General features: G+C 39.7%; 2 protein-coding genes across 3 annotated transcripts; both read right to left on the reverse strand.

Annotated features, from left to right (window-relative positions):
* Nucleotides 1–1,069: 1,069 nt before the first annotated feature.
* LOC116247686 (protein NUCLEAR FUSION DEFECTIVE 4) lies at nucleotides 1,070–4,106 on the reverse strand. The gene is made up of 2 exons (XM_031619938.2): nucleotides 2,784–4,106; nucleotides 1,070–1,551 (listed from the first exon to the last, which is right to left on the reverse strand). The coding sequence occupies exons 1-2, from the start codon at nucleotides 3,938–3,940 to the stop codon at nucleotides 1,146–1,148; spliced, it is 1,563 nt and encodes a 520-aa protein (XP_031475798.1). The 5' UTR covers nucleotides 3,941–4,106; the 3' UTR covers nucleotides 1,070–1,145.
* A 4,466-nt stretch (nucleotides 4,107–8,572) lies between these two features.
* Nucleotides 8,573–14,575, reverse strand: LOC116248519 (ADP,ATP carrier protein ER-ANT1). 2 transcript variants are annotated; one of them, XM_031621365.2, is made up of 4 exons: nucleotides 14,445–14,575; nucleotides 13,607–14,324; nucleotides 9,709–10,080; nucleotides 8,573–9,113 (listed from the first exon to the last, which is right to left on the reverse strand). In XM_031621365.2, the coding sequence occupies exons 2-4, from the start codon at nucleotides 13,865–13,867 to the stop codon at nucleotides 8,808–8,810; spliced, it is 939 nt and encodes a 312-aa protein (XP_031477225.1). In that variant the 5' UTR covers nucleotides 13,868–14,324; nucleotides 14,445–14,575; the 3' UTR covers nucleotides 8,573–8,807. The 2 variants fall into 2 exon arrangements, with proteins under 2 accessions (XP_031477225.1, XP_031477224.1); XM_031621364.2 differs by having other exon boundaries at nucleotides 13,607–14,446.
* Nucleotides 14,576–15,145: the final 570 nt, after the last annotated feature.

The raw sequence follows: 15,145 nt of genomic DNA on the forward strand, positions 1-15,145 counted from the left end.
GGAAATGAATCTCCAACAAGTTGGCACCAAAATCCCGAAAGGCTATAGGCAAGACCAAGAATACAAGGATCTAAACGGGTTGGCACAGTGAGGCAGATGTTGGTCGTCACGTGAACGATCATTCTCACGGACGTCGCCGCTTGCTTAATACAAAGAATGGCCAGTAAACACAGCGTTTCACTGCTGCATCGTTTGTGTTGTTCTCTGTAGTTGCAGTAACTCCCATTTTTGGAGTCCCAATTAATTTGTCTTACTGCTTGATAGGATGGGCATTTCGTGTTAAACCCAAGTCCCGCCCCACATTCAATCAACTCTTGAAATTAGGAACACAACCTTTTGTCGACTTAACCAGTTTACATCAAGGGCTTCGTCTTAGAATATGGGCCGTGGTATCTGCAGATGGATCTTTTTCCCAGGTCTTGGCGGATGTGATACAACTCCTGGTTAGGAATAAGCGAAAGTGACACTAGGAAAAGACCAAGCGGTGCAGCTTTAATGACTTTTTGGAAACTAATTGAAATTGTTCTTTTTTACCACATGTTTATCAACCAAATAATAGTTGCTTAATTTTGTGTTTTGTTATGGAGAGAACAGGGTTGATAATGTGCTTTCTGGAAACAAGGTTCTAGTTGCCGGAAAATAAGTCAAAACGACGAGCATTAACTGTTCATGAGGGGATTGGCAACGGCTTGGGTTAGAGGTTACTGGGTGGCTGGTTACTGGTTTTGAGTTTGGGTGTCATTTTCCTATGCTATAAACCAAAGGGCACCAGTGCATAATTTAAAGTGCAAGGGGGGCATCACTTCGCACCAAAATCAGGCTTAGTTTTAGAAGATGGTTGAAGCGAGAGGCTTCCGCTTTTGCTCGGGCAGTCGGAATTCCTCCTGCTTACTCGAAACCGTAGCCTTGGTTGCAAGTTACATCCTTGCTTGGTCCATTTGATGTAGTGACACAGAAATGGCACAGAAAAATTAGCTAATTAAATCTCCTCTGTATAGTCCACTTCTCTACTAAGCAGTAGTATGATCAAACGACTACATAAACCTTCCTCTGCTTATATACACGGGAGTGAAAACTTCCGAGCTACTTGATCTTCAAGAGTACATATACGAGTAGAGTAAAAGCCAGAGCCTTGTACGTAGATGCTATTTTCGAGTTCTAATAAACAGCCAGATTGAGAGAAGCACTCCCACCGAAGAGACACAGCCCCATGAGATGAAAGTCCTTTGGAAGCAGGCCATGCCTACGCAACTGCCGGTGCCACCACCTTCTCTGTCATACAAAACAGAGGCGGCGTATCCGAAGAAGAAGGAGCCCAGGGGAATGTTTGCGACCACGATGTTGTGGTTGAGGCCGAAGTTCTTGGTCCCAAAGAGCTCGGGAGTGGCAGACACGGCGATGGAGGAGATGGCCCCGGTGCACACTCCAAGCACCGCGGTGCTCACATAGAGGGTGATGCTTGTGCTGCTGATCGCAAGCAGGAAGAAGGCTGCCACCATGGGCACCATCAGCATTCCCATAGAAATTGTCCTCGGCAGATTAAGCTTCCATCTGTAATTTCAAAGGCAAAGTTAATTCCATATGTATATATATGCGTGTATGCGTTTGAGAGAGAGAGAGAGATGGTAGGCTTCTTTTCACACTTCAACTACTGGGATGACCTGCTTCGGAAAATTAGCCAAAGAAGTGACATCTAATTATTTTAACGCTGACATGTAACTATAGAAGAAAAAAGATATTAAGATTAACAATATCTCAAAAGGCTAAAGTAGAGTTTAACGACATAAAATGTAGATCACGTCGTTATGTTATTTATTCCAGTCATTAAAAGGCCATTCTATTAACTGTTCCAAAACTGAATCCGCTAAATGTGGATTATTTTCTCTACATGTAAGCATCTACTCATTGTAGAATTACCATCAAGATGAGCAAGAATTTTTTAGGGCGATAATGACCCGCGGTGGTTGTTCCATCACCTTTTCCTTGCCGTGGAAGAGAACAAAATTAATTAAAGCACGGAACTGAAAGGAGAATGATTGCATATCTATACTATCAACCTTGCCTGTGGTGACAATGAGTCCCACGAGTTGTCCAGATCAAAGCCTAAAATGTGTCATTCTGACGCTATCATACCAAACAAAAAAGAAGGAAGAAACAAACTCCCAGATAACTCGATCCAATTTAATTTTCCTTTCTTCTCTGAAGCCCGTAAGGTTTCATGAATTTTTGAGTTCATGAACTCCAAGATGCGAGCCGTGCTCGATCAATCCTACTGCACAATTTCCCTGCCCTTTACTTTCCTACTTTTGTGGATTAAGCAGGTGCAGCTTTAGTTATATCGTTCACAAAAGGTAGGACATACCTTGCTGAATCATAATATTCCAGTTTTTCCCGCTTTTTAGGATTAAACTAATGAACTTAAACGTTTTCTGATGACAAAATGACATAAATGTTGATCATATGATCCGTTAATTGGCAGTACGCTTATGAGATGAGCCATACATGACATTTATCATGCATGATTCTCCCCATAAAGTAGGAAGAACAGTTAGTTGGGGTGGGTAGGGTGGCACCTCTCAGAATAATCGCATAACAAAGGGGAGGCATAAATTTCTTTTACTCCCTGGCGGTGGTCCAAGCTACAAGTGGACACAGTAACAGGTTCTTAATTCTTTCTCTTTTTCTTTTACCATCGTTGAGGAAAGGAAGTGCATGAAAGGACAACAGGAGTTGAAGCATGGAAGACTGAGGAGGAAGACGAATAGAATGTCAAAAGGGCTTACTTTGAAGAATAATAGTCCACGATTGAGGGCATGAGGCGACCGAAGAAGCCAAAGGATGACGACAAGGACACCAGGGTTGATGTCCCTGAGTGGCCACGTGATTCTGCAATCTGTCCCAAATTATTCAGGAACACCAACCCCAAGGTAGCCCCCATCAGGTACACCATGAAATACAGCCAAAAGTTCACACTCTTCAGCAATTCTTTCACTGCCCATTCCAGTTCCTCGTTCTCTTCCATCCTAACATTTTCAAATCTTCCTGCCTCTTCATCGCCATGGCCACTTCCTTCAGCCACCACCTTGTCAAGGCCATCTCCACTCTTACTTTCTACACTGTAATCAAACACCCTCATGTCTCTACTCTTCCACTTTTGTTCCAGAACTTCCCTAATGGAAACCCCAATGGGCAGCGTCAATGGTGCCACCATCAAGATGAGTAACCCAATGGCCAAGGCCATGGGTGGTATATGAGCATCAACGCTTCCAACCACGGCGTAGATGCCGGTAACAAATGCAACGGAGATCAAGGCCACGAAGCCACAGTTCGTGACATCAGGCCTGTCGCCGACTTCGAACCTCCTCAGGAACGGTGCAAACACGGTGCTCACAGCAATGGGAGCAACAGAGTTGAGCAGCAGATAAGATCCTTTCACGTACCTTGCGGGGATAAATGCATCAACCACCGTAGCGTACATCTTTGCGCTCAATCCTTGATAGCTCGTTGACAAGCTGAGCGCGATCCGGCTGTCGGCCGGAAAGTTTTGCATTGTTGCTAGGTAGCAGACCGTGTTGATCCAACATATGCTGTTTCCGGCCAGCAGGTTGAGAATAAGGACCTGCCAATATGCTAGAGATACCTCCCTCACTATGAAGAGGTACTGGAAACCATAGCCGACGAGGCCGAGGGCTGCTCCGATGAAGAGCACGAGCCATAAAGGGAAGAAGTGCGCGGCGACGCCGGAGAGCCAGCCAAGAAGCTTTCCGGCGTCAGATGCAACGGCGAGATTGTTTAGCTGTACTTGGGAGATGGAGAGGAGGTACTTAAGTTGGGAAGAGTAGGCAGGGAAGTCTGCGTTGGTGCCATTAATTGTCTGAAGCCAAATGACGCCGACTAAGCTGAGCCATTTTAGCGCAGCGGTAGAAAAGAGTGAGTTCATTTTGGCCTTTCCACGAGCTCAAACGATTTGATGGTATTATAGTGGTGGCCTTGAGAGAGTGATCATTAACGTCAAATGATCAAGCTCTGTGGCTGTGAGGCAGTAATGTGGGCTTCTAATGGCCGCCTGTTTAATGTTTTTGCAATTCTTCAACCAAGATGATTATGAGAGCCACCAAAATAATTGATGGCGACTCCTGATTTTATTTTCAAAAAAAGATGAAAAACCTAAGGTTCATCTTATGAATGTACAATTAGTTGGGTTTTCATTAAATGCCTCACAGATGCTTGTCTCCCAATATATCTTCTTCTATTTCTCACCATAAAATCACTAGAATTCTTTCCTGTTACTTTTCATCTTTGAAAGGAAGCATGTGCCATTGGAGGTAAAGAAGTAGGTAATGGCCTTGATATTTTCAACTAGATGACGAATTGCATACATAGTATGCTGAAAATAAGCATGCCTGGAGCAGAAAAGGCAAACTACTGACTTGCTTCATTTAAGCAAAAATTCATTGATGACAGTAACTGAAATTAATTTACGCCTCTTGACCTGATTGGCATGATTCTTATTGCTCTATTGATCGATAAACAATATCTGAAGCAACCAGCGAACCCAGAAGAAAATAAGATCCAGCATTTGCTCTTAGTTTTCCTGTTGGTTTCTTTTAAAACTTTCTAGCATAAGAGGATCATTCATGTTCAAACAGAACTAGAATATTTTTTCCAGTCCGAAGAAGAAAGAATGATGGTCACAACTGTTCACACTTTCCCGAAGATGACTATATATTACACTCAATCCTGATATAGTATGATCAAATCTTGTATATGGATGAAAGGTCCACTGAAAGTGATAATATCCATTGCTAAAACAATCTGCAACTTTTGGTTGAAACATAAACAAAGTGCCCCATCCATCTTGTTGGGAGGTCCGATCAAGATTTCATCAGCAGAAGGAGACGATTTTATTTGCAACGGGTACGTATCTGTTGGCATAAACTACTGGGAGTATTCTGTCGACCATCGCAACTTATCTAACAAAAAACAAAAAGTCCATCTGACATATTTGAACGCAACAAAATTTGGTGTTCTAGAAAGTTAACTTTGTCACATTACTTATTTTCCCATATTGGAAGTTCGAATTCATACGAAATGAACCTAGTTTAGATTTAGAGGACCGATAGGATTGACCACGACACCATTAATCAATCATTCCCCCTGGATATTTTTCTTTGCAAATCCTCGTATTAGGATTCTTGGATCATAGAGACTACTTGGAACCATCTGAAATCCATGTCATGAATCTTCTTTTCCTCTGCTGACAACATGTACAAATTTTCTAGACGTAAATGGATGTAACCACGATCACATCTCTATCTGTTCATGCTACTTGCCTTTTTTTCTTTTACAAAGATATGATCCGAGTATTAGCTATACTAGCATATATTGACAATCAAACTCTCGCAAATCCGACCCCAGTTTCCGTCGAAAATTTTGTTGATGGTGTACAGAGAGATTAACCTATCCATTCTTTCTCAACAATGGCAACATCACCTTGGCTAGAAGATTGGATTCAATTACGCGTTCAAGTTTAAAAAAGTGATCAAGAGTTTAATACCACAGCCTTCTGTTGGACCGCAACTTGACTGTCAGTAGAAGAAAGTCATACAGAAGGGCCAACGAATATGGCCATTAATCTGCAGCTTGAGATATAGATGGACAGGGTTTTCACCAATATTATGACGCAACTAATGTCTTCAAATGTTGGTGGGAATTAATTGCATCCATTATCAAAGGAACAACTAGTTAGCCAGCGCACATGGAACCCCTTAACTGCCACACGTTGTACATTATATGTAGATGGATCCACCGGTGCTGCCTCTGCAGTATCCCAATTGAAGGAAACACAGGACCTCCCAAGTTTGCTTTAATAAGGGAGAATGTAATGACAGTTTTTCATTCGACAGTAGACATGGTATCTCTCTTTATATATATATATATATATATATATATATATATATATATATGTGTGTGTGTGTGTGTGTGTGTGTGTGATGTGATTTTAGACAGATAAGGAACAATTTCAAACATTGATACATTTGCAGTTGAGAGAAAACTAAGAAAAAATGTGTTGAACTATTTTCATATTAGTTTGTGACAGTGTTTGTTCAATTGTCGACCTAGGAAAGATATATATATATAGATATATATATATATATATATACAAACCAACTGACTTGTATGTTCATACGCATTTACGCGTATATTATTTTAATTGGTAAAACAAGAACTTTTAGTAGAAGGTCCACGTGTGGCTTTTATAGATGTTACCTTCTTCGTCTTTTATGCGTTATCCTCCTTTAACTTGGACAAATCCATCTTTGACAAATCGTAAAACTTAATTGAAAAAATGGTTTTAACTTTTGAACGACTTAAATATAAACGACAATATAGGGATGACTTGAAAAAAATAAAGAAGAATTTTGTGAGCGTTTCCATAGAACTAATCGAACAAAACTTTTCTATATCGGACATTTATTTTATAAATTTTGTAAAAAACAACTTCCCAAGGTTTTTGGCTTATAAATTTTATTTAAACATCAAAAGAAGAAATTTAGCGTCCTGTTTAAGTTTTTGGACTAGAAGATTGCATCCACAGTGCTAATTTATTGAAAAGATATTTCATAGATACAAAAAACTCATCTTATATATGTAGTATGGCATAGTTTGCTAAAAAAACATCTAAAAAAGAAGAACAAATTTAATGTGCTCCATTCACCATGGACAGCAGTTATCGACCTTGAAGTCCACAGTGCCTATCAAACGGCAATGCCTAAGCGAACATCTGATGTACGATTTTCAGCAGCACTATCATCTTCTTCAGCAATTGCATCATTTTGATCTTGAGTCGTGCATACAGCAACCTCTTTAATGATTGCATTTCTTTAACAATAGCATGATTGTTGCTTTCATAGTGTAGAGAGAGTGCCATGCTTCTCAATTTCAACGACCCCATGTTAACCACTTGGCAATTTTAAAGTTGGTTGGGCGAAAGATGGATTTGTCTAACTCTAAAAAGAGAATGAATAAGAAACCCCCTGATAAATGATTGAGTGAAAGATTTTTTTTGAAGAAATCAATATTGAATGTTTTGGTTTCCTCCATAGTTATCTCCAGAACAAATGGCATCAGATATCCTTGGTAGCTCTCAAAGTCATCTTAGCTTGAAAACTTTCTGAAACAATATATAAAGGCATGCTAAAAGATCTCAGATTACTGTCACACAGCCACGTAGCTTGATCATTTGATCACTTCCTTGGGGCCTATTCTATACTCAAATCAAACCTTTGATTTCATCGGGAGGCTGAAATTAATGAGCTCGCTTTCCTTCTGCTTCACTAAAATGGCTTGGCTTAGATGGGCATCATTTGGCACCAAGCAATCAATGGCTTAAACACTGACTTCTCTGCATACTCTTCTGAACTCGAGTTTCCCCTTCTTCCCTGTTTCTTGTAGTCTTCATTGGAGCAGCTCAAGGCCCGATGGTTACGTCTTAAAAACCCCTTAATTCATAGAGAAGGAGATCTCTGTAACGTTTTGGCTGGTTTTGTTTCTCAACATGTCAGCTAGAAACGGCATGTGCAGGATGAACACGGTTTTCCCGTTCCTGGCCAAATGATGCTCAGCTTGTCAGATTGGGCGCAAAAATGTATACAACAGTCCTTGGTGCATTTTCCCCTGCAGCACAGGTCTTGAAGGGAGCCCATCCGCGGATGAGTCAGTTGCACCCGCACTAGCGAGCTCTGTGGTTGCTCACCATAGTGTTGGCCTCAAGGAAGCGATCGCTGCTGTTAAATAATCAGCTCAGCATCTGCGAGCTAGCTAGTGGTGTCATCTTCCATGGCGAATGGTTAAAATTCTAACTATTAACTCAACTGAAATACACTCCAAAGAAAATCAGAATACACATGTATTCTGAAAGATTTCAGTATCAGGCCTTGCGTGAAAGATTAAAAGTGGCATATGCATGCTGAACTCATGGTGGAGCAGAGCAACAATTATTTGTTATAGGCTATAACAGAAAATATCCTCTTAAGAATATTCTTTCGTTTAGTATATAAAGCACACTTGTGCTCATTGTAAAGGAGAGTGTAGCAATAAAACGCACAAAGAAACAAAGAAGTTTCCTCTTTCCTTTACTAACAATTAGGCAGGGACATGTATAAAGAGAGCGACAGAGACAGAAAGAAGGAAGGTAGAACCAGAAATTGAGCTCAGATACCATGTGGAGAGAGCAGGTAAATGAGGCTTACGTGGTGCTCAGATTAACTTGAATACACTTTTATCTAAGAGACTCGTCTCTTTCTCTTTCGGATGATGCATCATTTTCAGAACGGAAAGAGTTCTTAAGAGGAAATTCAACTTCAAATGACTAAACTGAAATAGTCATGGATGAATTATTTTAAATGGCCATAAATATGGATACATCAACTGTTACAAAGAATAAGACTACGCTGCTCTTAACAACACATGGCATACTACTTATCTCTGGATCATTTTGATGGACGATTCACATGTGAAACTGAGAGTTTAAGGCTGTAATGTGGCATATATCTGGCAGGCGCAATCAGAAGCCTGAGAAATTAAACCAATGATATTTGTACAAACATAAATTTACAGTTGCTAGAGGAGGTGCATGGCGTGCACAGTTTATTCATCATGATGCTTACTCCCTTCCATAATATGTACAAAAGGATTGACTTCTCCCAGAAAATGCATTTGATTTTCTTTAAAGGTAAGCAGCAAGCAGATGATTCAAATACGGACCACGTTCTCAAGAAATCAACAATTACCAAATGCTGCATTAGTCAGGCTTTCAACTGATGATGAAGTCCATAACCATATCTGTTAGCAAGACAACGAAGTTGATCATACCCAGCAAGAACTCCAGCCCCTGCAACCCCAAGAAGCATATTGGCAGTTACACCTTTGAAAAGAGCACCGGCACCCTCGTGATGAACAATTTGCCTGAATGCATCCACGGTGCCCTTGTACTTGATTGTGTGACCAGAGGTCAGCATCATTCGCCGGCGAACAGTATCAAAGGGATATGCACAAACACCAGAAAAGGTGGTGACGCTCCAGCCCAGCAAAAAGCTTGGCAAAAATTTTCCCTGCAAAGAATTAGACATCCATTTTATTGTTTGCCTCCAGCAGAAGGAAAAAAGTAATCATTCAAAACCAGGCTGCACGCAAAGATATGAAAATGGAAGAACATGGCTTCTCTACCAAAAAGGCAAAAACTAATACAGAATAAACATTGTTTATAATTTTCTATATTCAAAGATGAAATTATCCTAAAAGGAAAATCTATTCTTGTACCAAGCACGTAACTATCCATTAAGAACTCCAACAATTTCATCTAGGGCTGGGCATCGGGATCATATTTAAATATAATTTTATAACAAAATAATTATAAAAATATAATAACTACAATTAATATTATCAGGCCGACTTAGGCTCGGCCTGAAGTCGGACCGGCCCTTTATTTTATGACCCGGGCCAGGTATCCAAAAGCCTGTCTGGTGCCAAGTCCGACACCCACTCTTAATTCCATCTATCAGAATTTGATGAGATTCTCTTATTCCAGAACTACTCATGAAAGAGGGCAACAAAGATGATGATGTGGTACTTTAGTTTAGAGAATTAGAGTCTAGACATTTCAACCTAATTTTACAAAATTCTGCAGAAAAGAGATGAAAGCAGTACCTCTAATGGCCCAACAAGAACAATCGGCTTCAGAGTATCATAAATTCCAAAATACAGCCCCCTGTAGAGCGTAATCCCAGTAATGGAAACACTAAAACCTCTGTATAATCCCACAATGCCATCAGTCATAAGCGTCTTCCGGTAAACATCACGCAATCCCATGAACTGGCGACTCCTGTTAGCTTGGACATTTTTCATGTCCGTTGCAAGACGGGTGCGGGCATAATCCAAATGGTATAGGAACAAAGAAGTTGTTGCACCAGCAGCACTACCAGATGCAACATTTCCTGCCAACCACTTCAGATAACCATCTTTCTCCTTTGAGTAGCCAAACACGCTCTGAAAGTAGCCCTTGAAAGCAAAGTTAAAAGCCTGCTCAACAAAAAAAAACATACACCAAATAACTTTAGACAAATTTACAGGAACTGAATACAAATATCAAATGTCACCAAGGAGCTCAAAATTTAACATCATGAAGAAAGACAATACCATAATAGTGAAATGCTACACAAAAGCAACATACCGAGCAGCTTGAGATCCTAAATGAAGAGACAGGTAAAAGTAAAACATCTAGAAGAATACAGAAAAGATCAAAACCAGTTATGCATCTACAGAGGCAGAATCAGAAACTTCTGGCTAAGGGGAACTATTATTTAAATTTCAAATTTTAAGAGGCACTCATATGTAAAAAAAGTAAAAAAGAAGGAAACATCAACATGTAAATAAAGCAAATTATGTGGGTTGGTGTGGGCATCCACAACAGCCACAACGTGGCTCCACTACTGTGCATACAGAAACTATAACAACAAAATTCCACACGTTGAAGCATATAGCATGGAGAAGAAAGAGGTGAGAAGCCAGTCTATTATTTCTTAAGTTCTTCTGCAGCCTAATTAACCAAGGCTGTCTGTAGAGCAAAATGAATTTAATCCACACGACAGAAGAACACTGCTAGACTAATCACACCATTCCAATGAACCTTACTCTGGCATTGTTTATCTAACCATCCTTTCCATAGTTTATTGTGTACTGATAGCAACACTAAAGGAAAGCATATTCGGCACCCTTAGCAACAAGGAGATTTTTATTGTCATCATGCAATAAGCAAGATGTACCTGAACCCTTAATCTCTCACAACATTTGATTTTTTGGATATCAAATTGGAAGGTACTCCTTTTTTCCAGTAATAAACGAACCCTTTTTTCCTTTTCCCTTGAACAAACACATGGATATGATGGCATATATCCTGCAGCTTCACTTTGATATCTCTAGGTTATGCCCCTTCTATTGAATGACTTAAGATTTTACCTACGTATTTTGTTGAAAAGTAAGCTCCAGAAGTTCAAGACTTGAAAATTTTTCAAAATGTACGATTAAAAAGTACCACGGAAGTGACTGTTCTATCTATGCAGTGCCAGATGAGTAGGTGTTGATCTTATTCCTTTCAAAATTATGTCAGTGATCATGGAACAGACGGTCATGACATCATACCATGTGATCAAATAGCGTCGCATTACTAAAGTTAGTTCAACTCTTAAATGTGACACAGAGCACAGTATTTGTAAAGACACATGAGAGTAACTTATTTCATCAAGTGATTGTCCACTGATGTGAGCTATTGAGAAAGTCCATATTAAAGCAGAAAACTAGAGCTGATTTAAGCTGCACAAACCCATGGACTACGTTAAGCACCTCATTCATATCATTATTCCCATGCTCAAAAGAGTTATAACCTTGAGAAATAGAATATTTGATGCGAACAAACATATTGTACTACCCAGTTTATTTTGTGAAATACAAGGAAAAATTTACCCATTTGAATGTGGTGATATATATACACATACATATATATATATATATAAGATTATAAGTAAAACAGTTGAAGATAAGGAGAACATTTGAGTAGGGTATGCACCCACCATTACAGAAAAGTATCAAAAACTTCCATGGAAAGAAGTCCATACACACTCAAAAGTTTAGAAAACATAAGAGTGTCGACTGCAACCAAAAGATACTAGAATACAAGCATAAAACATCATTTCTTCATATATCCCTCAAATTTAGCGAGTGAAGTATCTGGTGAAACAAATTCTGATACTGTTGAAGCAAGAGAAGGTTACAAAGTTCAGAAGATTGCGTAACTAAGGATGTTTAGAAGGACAATTGATTTGTTCGAATGAGTACATAGTTCACCAAAAACTTGTACAATTCATGAGCATCACACAGCAAGCTGAGAAACATAAATGATGGACAGCGACAAATAAAGAAGTACAAGCATTACAAGAGGTATTATGAATAGTTACAAGCAAAAATATAGTACCCTCTGAGTTGTGCTGCTTTCCTAATCATATGTATCCATATGTTAGATTATCCACAAAAATTGCACTTAGGAATGAGGAATGAGTATGATTTCAATTACAAAAAAATCAGAAGATTCCACAACTAAGGATGTTTAGAAGGACAATTGATCATATTGAACTTGTTTGAATGAGTACATAGTTCACCAAAAACTTGTACAAATCATGAGCATCACACATCAAGCTGAGAAACATAAATGCTGTACACAGGCAAATAAAGAAATACAAGCATTACAAAACGTAGTATGAATAGTTATAAGCAAAAATAACCCTCTGTGTTGTGCCTCTTTCCCATCCTATGTATCCATATGTAAGATTAGCCACAAAAATTGCAGTTACGAATGAGGAATGATTATGATTTCCAACACAAAGTATGGTATGAATCTGACATCAGAAATTCCAAAACAAATTCGCCTAACAATAATATACTTACGGATGGGTGCACAAAAAATTTACTTACAGCTTACACTGGATTTAACAATTACTCTTCTTTACTTGCTGTTGGTCTCATGTCATTGTTTATGTAATAAAGACCAGGTCTCAATGCAAGCAAAGATATTAAGTACTGAAACCTAGAAGGTTAGGGTTGCCAAGGCAGAACCATGGAAGGTTTCACGCATGCTGTTGATACATTTGGAGCATAGCTATACAGAATTTTGAACATCGTTTGATATAGAGTGAACCGTGTATATCCAATTTTCCTGTAAATACAAAATTCTTATTCCATCTCGTCATCTAAGTGCTGCACTGTCATTAGAGAATAAAGCAGCCAACATATAGCTCTTGACTCCCCTCCCACATAAACACCTATCAGGGATGCGGAAGCTGATGCCTGACTTATAACTGCCTCTTTTCTTGAAAAAAATCAGTTTTTCCTTCAACATCTCAGCTGAAGACAAAAAACTGCAAGTCATCTAGAACATTGATAATCACAACCTGCTATCTCAAAAATCAGGTATTGTCCGGTCTTTACTGTCATCAACAACGCGTACCATGGTACTAGAAGCATTTTACAATGCTTCAAGTTCCAATCGTCCCGCCCTAGTCGACACTACAAGTGGATGCAACTTCAGATGCTGATTAATAAACACTCGTTTCTGTGATGAAAAATGGTTACAACTCCGATGGTTGCCCTCAAAAATGCATGTTGGCAGGTCGAGCCACCAGAAAGCAAACCCGTCGGTAAGAAAAAGGCATAAGCAGAATTCTGCGTGTCATAGGCGTGCATTCTGCCAAGGATTGAGGAAAAAATAACAACGTCTTACTGAACACAGGAAAAGTAACTCAACACAATTGAAAACATAGCCAAGATCTTCGCCTTCTCAAACTACATAATCACACAACAAGTCGACCAGCGACCGGTTTATTAAGACGTGCAACAGAATTGATTGCAACTGTTCATGAAGCGCATTTATTTAGTTGATGAGACAGAGAGAGACAGAGAGAGAGAGAGAGAGATGACATGATGGTATCATAGGAAAAATTAATCGCGACCACACTCAGGGACAACGGCACAGAGAAGCCAGAAAAGGGAAAGGTACCTGGGTGGGGAGATAACGGAGGACGTTAGCTTGGTTTCCCCTCCACAGGGAGAGAATGCCCTCTTCCCTGAGCACCCTCCTGAAGCAATCTCTAACTCCACAGTAAGGGTCGCAGAGTTGCCCCCGCTTCTGCAACTCCCCTTGGTTCTGCAACAGCAGCTTCACCCTCTCCATGGGAGCTGCCGCGCTCTTGGCGACCGCAGCCGCGAACCCACCCATCACGAAATCCGCCACCAAATTCTGTCCCGGGCTGCTGCCCATTCTTTCCTTTCTTCTCTTGCCCTTTCTCTTCTTCTCTAGTATTAGTATTCCGATCTCCTGGTCTTCTGCGCTCGGTGGACAGATTGGTGGTGGTGTTTATTGCAAGCAGCAAGGGGAGGATTCAGAAGAGGAAGCATAATAGCGCCAACATGAAGATGGGAACTTGGCTTTTCCTTCTCCTCCTCCTCATTGTTGTCCAATAATGAGACTCAATACCAAATCACCCGACCAACGGTACATACACAGACATGTGAAGGCGAGGGAGAGGCGTCCACAACTCTTAATACAGATCAGATCCCGTCCATCTATAGATTTAAGCGGCAAGAAGAAAACATAGATGAGGGAACCCAAAAATGATCCTGGTCCGCATGAAATACGCCTCCTTTCCCTGTTTCTCCACCAAAAAAATTTCCGGACAATGGAAATGGAAGGCTAACAGAAGCCACTCCAGGGGGCCCTGCCGAGTTGCCAAAAATAACCGAGCGTTTGTGATACAGACTCCCAAGTTAATCAAAGCTTCACAAAAAAGAAAAAGGAAAAAAAAAAAAGATAGAAAAGCATCTAGTCGATGCAGAACCTGACAAAACTTGGTTTCATAAATTTTTCTGCGAGGAGTCCACTCGATGGCAATCCTGAACAATTCTCACTTGTACTTATAACTTGATAATCTTGTTTATCCGTTCAAAAAGTGGAACTTGAAGCTTTTGCTAATCCAGAAAAAGGTTTCATGTTGCATTGGACGAATGAAATTTTAACTGCTGTTCATTGTGGAATCAAACAGCGAGGGGACTGATTTTCTTTTATATTGGCAAATTCATCGTATAACATGAACAACAAACAATTTTACGCGTTCAAACATCTAATAAACTATCAAAATGGATGAGGGTGACACGCATACAAGTCTGAGAGAAATTCTTTTTAGTGGCGACGTGGGCTGTATGGGATTGGGTTAGTTGTTTGTGCTTATCTTGCGTATCTTAGGTTGCCACCCTTCTTAAGATATTTGACAATACGTGTTTTAAGCCTTTGATTTTCGACATCAATTCCTCGAATTTTTCAATGAACCAAAAGCATGTCTAATATTTTGGGGAGATAGAGAAATGGAGGAAGGAGGTTTGACTCCTAGAATTAAATACTCTTTTTATTCATTTAAAAAAAATACTTAGTTTAAAATTTTGATTTTTCATAAATTTAAATATGCATTCCTATTCATTTAAAAAAGTACTTGTTTAAAATTTTGATTTTTCATACATTTAAATATGCAAATCGCATGTATAC

Source organism: Nymphaea colorata, chromosome 2 (assembly GCF_008831285.2).
Source record: "Nymphaea colorata isolate Beijing-Zhang1983 chromosome 2, ASM883128v2, whole genome shotgun sequence".
NCBI classification, from domain to species: Eukaryota; Viridiplantae; Streptophyta; class Magnoliopsida; order Nymphaeales; family Nymphaeaceae; genus Nymphaea; species Nymphaea colorata.

What these genes read in the sequence shown, in the direction of transcription:
- LOC116247686 (XM_031619938.2), bottom strand. Translation starts at nt 3,940, where the DNA reads ATGAACTCACTCTTTTCTACCGCTGCGCTAAAATGGCTCAGCTTAGTC. An exon ending in GTGGACTATTATTCTTCAAA is followed by an intron (nt 1,552 to 2,783) that starts GTAAGCCCTTTT and finishes TTGAAATTACAG; the next exon opens with ATGGAAGCTTAATCTGCCGA.
- LOC116248519 (XM_031621365.2), bottom strand. Translation starts at nt 13,867, where the DNA reads ATGGGCAGCAGCCCGGGACAGAATTTGGTGGCGGATTTCGTGATGGGT. An exon ending in TCCGTTATCTCCCCACCCAG is followed by an intron (nt 10,081 to 13,606) that starts GTACCTTTCCCT and finishes TTTGTTGAGCAG; the next exon opens with GCTTTTAACTTTGCTTTCAA. An exon ending in TTCTTGTTGGGCCATTAGAG is followed by an intron (nt 9,114 to 9,708) that starts GTACTGCTTTCA and finishes AATTCTTTGCAG; the next exon opens with GGAAAATTTTTGCCAAGCTT.